Raw genomic sequence first — 6,729 nt, 5'->3', positions numbered from 1 at the left:
GCGGGCCCCACAATAATCCGACCCGTACAGCACGCACCCACCCACCCACCTCCCTCTCCCGCACCCTGTCCCCACATCCACAATACCCAAGACCATTCTCACCCCAATCCTCGCGCCCAAACAAGGGCCAACATTAACATTCTTTCACTTATCTTAGATATTAAATAACAAGAAACAATGCAAAATTTAAACTAATCAAAATTTAAACCCATAATAATAACAATATCCACAGTGGTAATTGGATTCAAAATGAGTCCCCCATACTCAAATATTATATATATATATATATTTTAGTACGACCTAATAGACTCAGGTTCGAAAGAAACATAAGACTTATTATTAAGACTCTCGTACTAGGCAAATGGATGGATGATATAATATGTTACAGCGATAGGATTGTGCATTTGTCTTCAACTGGAAACTACAGCCACAGGGCCCAAACAAAGAGCAAGCGAAAGCCAACCAGAGGTGAGGACAAGGCTCAATAATATATCTCCTAGCAATAATAAAACCTAAAAACAAGAAACAAAACCAAAAATCTACTACCTCCCTCCCTACCCATTTCTTATTTATTACAAAACCCACAAAAGCCATCGTCTCCATCTTGGATCCTCCTCTTATTTTACCTTTCCTTACCCTTCCCTAACTACACTCCTTCCTTCCTTATATATATATAATATTATATATATGTGGATTGTCTTTCTTCCCTAAACGAACCGAGTTCCAGTATCTTCTTCTAACCCTTTCCTATACTTGCTGCTTTTCCTTAACAATTTTTCTCCAACAAAAACCAGAGAAATTGCCAAATTGGGTTTCAATATGTCCACTCCTGCGGCAGGCACAGTTCATGATGATGACGATACATTGCCCCCTCTGGCCTCGTACTCCGCCTTTGCTGCACCAGCAGCGCGGTCCTTCTTGCCATTACAGCCTCTGCATATCAAACCCGCAAAAAAGAAAGTAAAGATTTAGTGTTTTAAGTTGTAATGCCTGTGAGCTCGATACCACAAATTCAGGTCTTGTGACCCTTGGCCGCTTCACACCAGATTCCAAGTAAAAAAATCTGACTTGCCAAAAATGTATGAGAGAGAAACAGACTCTGACAATAGAATTACCAATCTCCTCTGGCAAGTAGGAAGAAGCGTTAATGTGTGTCGGAGTAGCAGTGGACTGGGCAAAGAAGCCATTGGCAGGGACCACTCTAGATGGAACCGGCGGGGCTGTGGCTGTTGAACTACCTGAAAAAGTGAAAAGCAAAGCAATTGTTATTGATGGATACAACTTACAAGGCGTTTAAACAAATCGAAAGCAAAAATATTGGGTTTATTATTGTGATTATTCATGCATGAGGACTTTAAGCCCAGGGTATGAGTGCATTAAATGGAAAAGAACAGAGGCGTGAATTAGATCCGAGGACCGAAAAGATAGGCTTTTTTACTGTGCATTTTGGAAATTAATTGAATCTGGTCAAAAAAATTCGAAGAGATTATAAAGATAAGGGAGAGAAAACAGGAAAATCTTCGTCGGATGAAGATGCCTTTTCTTGATCTGTTTTCTCGCTAGCCAAACGGGACAGCTAAGTGGGAAGCAGTCATCATCCAACCCAGAAAATACAAAAATCAAAAGGGGCCATCAACACCCGTAGCGGATGGAAAACGCAAGAGCGAACGCTACTAACTCTCCAATACCTGGCTTCTTGCGAGTCGCGGAAGAAAGGCTAGCGTAACGACGAGGCAGAAACACGCCGGTGCCCGCGCACTGCTTCTTCACCGCAGATCCGCCGTGAAACACCGCCCCCACGGCGGAACGGCCTCCCTGCAGCGGCTGACTTAGTTGGCTTTGATGATTCGTCTGCAGAGGCGGCCATGCAGCCTGCGGCAAGCCAAGCGGCCGCTCGCTTCTCTCCTTTCTCTCGAACCCACCGCCAAGAACTCTCCCCCCTCCGTTCTGAGGCATCATCTGTTGATGAAGATGTGGGAAAACGGCCTCTCTCGTTTGTCTTCCCCATAACGAAGCGGACTGCTGCTTCAGCAAGTAGTCCTGAAGAAATACAGAAATCAAAACAATAGATATTTTATGGCTACGAATCAATTATATCCTCTTCTGAAACAAGTAGTTGAAGAGATGACAACTTGAGTTTGAGAACAAAGTCATGAAAGCAACCAAGAAGATCCCCTGCGTATACAGCGGTTAAACAGGAATGTTTATGACAGACGGTTTACCTGCGAGGGGTTGCAGTGGCTGAAGTAGAAACCGAAGTCGGGGTATTCCACCGGCGGGGAGGGGTGATGAAGTGGAGCCGGACTACGGTGGGGACCAAGTAGGCCACCACCTCTAGAAGGCCCTTCGCTGTTCATCTTCAACCTCGCGACCTGTCCGGCGGCGGCGTAAATCAGATCCCAGGCGTCGGTTTCCCCCAGAGGCGTGGTCGGCGGCGAAGGACCATTGGGGCTCCCGTGGCTAGACACGGACCAGCTCCCTGCCGCGCTCAGCGTCGACTGGGGTGAACCGGACGAGACCCAGAACTTCTGAGAGCCAACACAGACCAAATCAGAATCCATGCCATGAAAAACACAGCAAAGCGGAGAAATCGAGAGCGTACCTCAAAATTTTGCGCACCGGAAGGGATTTTCTCGGCGTGTTCTAGCAGAGATGACCGAGCGAACTGGCGAGTCAGCCCGGCGAGCACGTCGTCCTCGTCGCTCTCCGTCTCCGTTGAGCCCACCACCGACTCCACCGGCGAGCCGAGCGAACCCATCTCGTAGGGAAACTCTACGGGAAAACCGAATTTAGGCCCTAAACCAGGACGGAACCCGTTGCAGCCCAAGCCCTGCTTGGCCGAGAGGAGGACGTCGTCATCGGTGAGAAACTCGGCCGGAAGCCAGAACTTGCCGTTGTCCAAAACCTCAGCCATTCGAAAAGCCCCCGGAAAAACAGAGAGGTAGAGAGAGGGAGAAACGGAAAGGTGGGGGAGGGTTTTGATGGGGGTAGGGGAGTTGGTCTTCCTCCTTGAATGCTGGTTGGAGAAGATTTAATAAAGGGCCAAACCCAAGTGAGTTGCAGATAGAGTGAGGGACCCAGCAGCAGAAGAGAAGGAAGAATGAAAAGAAAAAGCAGAGAGAGAGAGAGAGAGAGAGAGAGAGAGAGGAGATGGTTGTAGTGAGGGGACAGGAGAGAGAGGGGTTTTTATGGATGAAGACGAAGAAGAGAAGGCGGTTTGGAAAATCAGAAAAAGAGGGGGAGGGGAGGGAGTGGGAACGCGAAGGGTGCCAGTGGAGGTGGTGGTGGTGGTGGCGGCGGTGGGAGATCTCCCTTCTTAAACATGCAAAAGAAGTGGGGAACTGAGGATTGTGTGGCCTCCGACATTTGTCCTCCTTTGCCTACCCAGTAAGTAGCCAGCCACCCCACCCCTCCCCTAACCCTCCCCCTTCTTTATTTCATTCTTCTTTCTTCTTCTTCTTTTTTTTTTTTTTAAATAATAATATATTTAATTTAATATTTCATAAGATAATTATTATTAAACTAAAATAAAATGTACTATTTTTTATTTTTTTAAAAAAATAATATCATCAAATAATAATAAAAATATTATATTTACTATTAACTAATAAAATATTTTAAAACTACAGATAATAAACTTTATCTTAAATTATGAAGGTATATATATTTATTAAAACCTAATGATTGTCAATAATGCATTTAAAATTTTATTTTACTTGTGGATAATTGAATGAGACGTTATACAAGGCTAACTAAGGTTTACACATTTTAGTGTTATCGTATATTGTATGTATTCATAACTATTATTAACAAGTAAGGCTAGCATTATTATTATGTGGATATACTACTGTTGTATGAGTGTAGTAGTAGGTTAGTTACGAATGAATCTGTTGCAGATTGCCTCCGAAGAAATTAAGAAACTTCTTAATCATATGTATTATTATTTACAGGTCAGGTCTATTTTATAACCGGTCAAGTCTCGTGGGGGCGGGGGGATTTCTTCATGCGTTTCTATTATTTGAATTAGTCCCAACTGCGTTAAAAGGAACCCAATTGTTTGACTTTAATTAGCACTCTAATGTCTTATATTGTTAAGTAATTGAATATTATTCATGTATTAATTAATAAACAAGTGTAACAAAATGAGGCGCTTCGATTCGGTTGAGTTCAATCAATCTTTAGGACACCAATTATTATTATGAATTATATGTTAATAATAATAATGTTATTAAGAAAGAATGATTTGAATAACGGAACTCCGTTCCTCCCTCCGTGTATTTCTAAACTTTTGGGAAATTTAATTAAAAAAACAAACGGAAAACGCTTGCTTTGCTTGTGCCAGCTGTTTTTGTCATTCCTTTTCGTACAACGAGAGGGCCTGGAAAAAACTGTCCCACTTGTCGTGAATTGGGACGGGTTGCATGGACATTCCATGCGACTGCGGAGGAGGATATGGTCTCCGCCTTGCATTAATGTCTCCGTGCACCGCACACACAGGAATCTGAATCTCTTGCTGACGTGCGCGCGCGAGCAGTACAGATTCTGGCAATAAACCGTCACGCGGCCCCACCGTTTGCGTTTCGCCGTCTACTTTAACGGCTGTCGCCATCCTTACGCTTCGCGCCGTGACGGCACCTTCGCTTTTTTCACCCTTTTCTCCGAATTTAAAAGAGACGCCGCCGCTTAAACGGCGGTTGTAGCGGCAACGGCTGCCCCCCGGACTCCAAACCTCATCCCAATTCCATTTTTGTGAAATTCCCGCCAAATGAAATTAAAATTAAAAGAAAATTGAAATTTTGAAAATATGGGTGGGGGAGAGTGAGAGAGAGTAAGTGACAGTTGGGGGCCAGAAAAGGACGGAAGCCGTTTGGTCAAAATGGCGGGAAAAGCTTTTGGATTTTAGTTTTTTGAAAAACTAAAAAAAAAAGAAAGAAAAAGAAGAGAGAATTCCTTTTTTGAAATTCACAAGTTTGACATGACATAATAATAATAATAATAATATTATGAGGATGATGATGGAGATGATTGGGCTAGAGACACCAAACCTTATTAAAAAATTAAAGAAACAATTTAGGTTAGGTGAATTTTTTAAGTATTTGTGATTTAATAAGTAAGTAAAAATGACATACAGAGATGGAGATGATTGGGAATTAGAAGTTTTTGAATTAATTCAAAATTTAATTTAATGCTGGAAACTGGGAACAGGCAAACAAACAGGAATTAGACTGATCTTTTATTTGTATAGTGAGAGTCTTTGGTCTGATAAGGGTTCCCCCCCCCCACAACAAATGTTTTGAATGTCCCTCCCGCCCAAAGCAGGGCTATGGGCCCCACCCCCAAAACCAAATAAATAAATTTCCTTTTTTCTCAAGTCCTTATATTCTTCTATCGTCTATTATGAATAATTTTATTATAATTTTATTTTAATTAAACACGTAACTTGTAATTGTGCATGGCTATTTTTAAGGGGTTATTAATTTCTTTTAAGAAAGTGAAAAACTAAAAGAGTTTCATTTATTCCCCTGATGCTGTAAGTAAGTCATAAATAATAATAATAATAATAAAAAGTTATGATTACTCTAAAATTTATTATATATAAAAACTGAATTACAACAAGTCAACAGCTAACTCTGACCTTTTTTATAATATTTTAAATTGATTTTAAAAAATTAATATTTTAAAAAATCGAATACGATGTCGTTGTGCACGGTTATCGAAAATTGAACTCAGAAGAGTCAAAACGGTGAAGTTGGGTTTGGTAGTAAAGGCAATTGGGCACCTGCTGCGGCAGGCAGCTGTTTCCAACTGGAAAGAAGCAAAATGACAAAAATAAACAACAACTTCAGCTTCACGTTACTACTACGGCGACCGACGTTGCTGATCCCTGGCTGGCTGGCTGGCTGCATGCTACAGCAGCCTGCTTCTTTTGCTTTCACCGTGTTGTGTTTGTTTTGTTCGTTTGCTTCGGCTTCCCAAAATAGACAAATTTTTTGACAGACCCCACCCATTTGATAATTAATTAATTGCATCTTCTTCATCCTCCCACTTCCTTCCCCCACCAAATTTCAATTTTAATTTTGAACACACGCTGGCTGCTTCACTTTGAAACAACAACAACAATAATAATAATAATAAGCTACCCTCACCTCAACCTCAACCTCAAGCCTTGGGGATCATCAAGGTGGGTGGCTACTTCAAATATATATTTATAATTCAAAACTGAGACTGAGAACTTATATAGAATCAATCCCAAAATTCAATCTTTCGTTTTCATTTTACAAAAATCTCCCAAAATATATATTATTATTATTATTAGATTGTTCGCTCGCATACTACCAAATTATGTGTCTGTCTGTCCGTCTGTCTTCATAATTTAAATCTCTCAGCAAATAGATGTACGTAATTTAAATTCTACAACAGAACAAACAGGGTTTGATTATACCCATTTTCACATTCATTTAGTTACTTAATGAATTTGTCAAACATTTGAATATATATATATATTATTACTCACCATATGTTTTGATTCGTTAACTTAATTAAAGAACTTTTGACTGTAAAATGAATTCAGTTGCTTTTATTTATAACTAATGTCTTACATGAATCTCTCTCTCTCTTTTTTATTTTCTTGTTAATCATAATAATTTGTTAGCTACACAAGTACTAATTAAACAAAATAATTATAGGTATAAATAAATATAAAAATGGGAATACAAATAAAAATATGGG

At 40.6% G+C, this 6,729-nt stretch overlaps 1 protein-coding gene across 1 annotated transcript; it reads right to left on the bottom strand.

Moving 5' to 3' along the window:
- Positions 1-314: 314 nt before the first annotated feature.
- Positions 315-3,397, bottom strand: LOC127791384 (uncharacterized). The gene is made up of 5 exons (XM_052321228.1): positions 2,603-3,397; positions 2,223-2,528; positions 1,689-2,040; positions 1,116-1,238; positions 315-933 (listed from the first exon to the last, which is right to left on the bottom strand). The coding sequence occupies exons 1-5, from the start codon at positions 2,912-2,914 to the stop codon at positions 815-817; spliced, it is 1,212 nt and encodes a 403-aa protein (XP_052177188.1). The 5' UTR covers positions 2,915-3,397; the 3' UTR covers positions 315-814.
- Between the last annotated feature and the right edge of the window lie 3,332 nt (positions 3,398-6,729).

The sequence above is a fragment of the Diospyros lotus genome, chromosome 1, assembly GCF_014633365.1.
Source record: "Diospyros lotus cultivar Yz01 chromosome 1, ASM1463336v1, whole genome shotgun sequence".
Taxonomy (NCBI): Eukaryota; Viridiplantae; Streptophyta; class Magnoliopsida; order Ericales; family Ebenaceae; genus Diospyros; species Diospyros lotus.
This window is presented reverse-complemented; position numbering and strand designations above follow the sequence as displayed.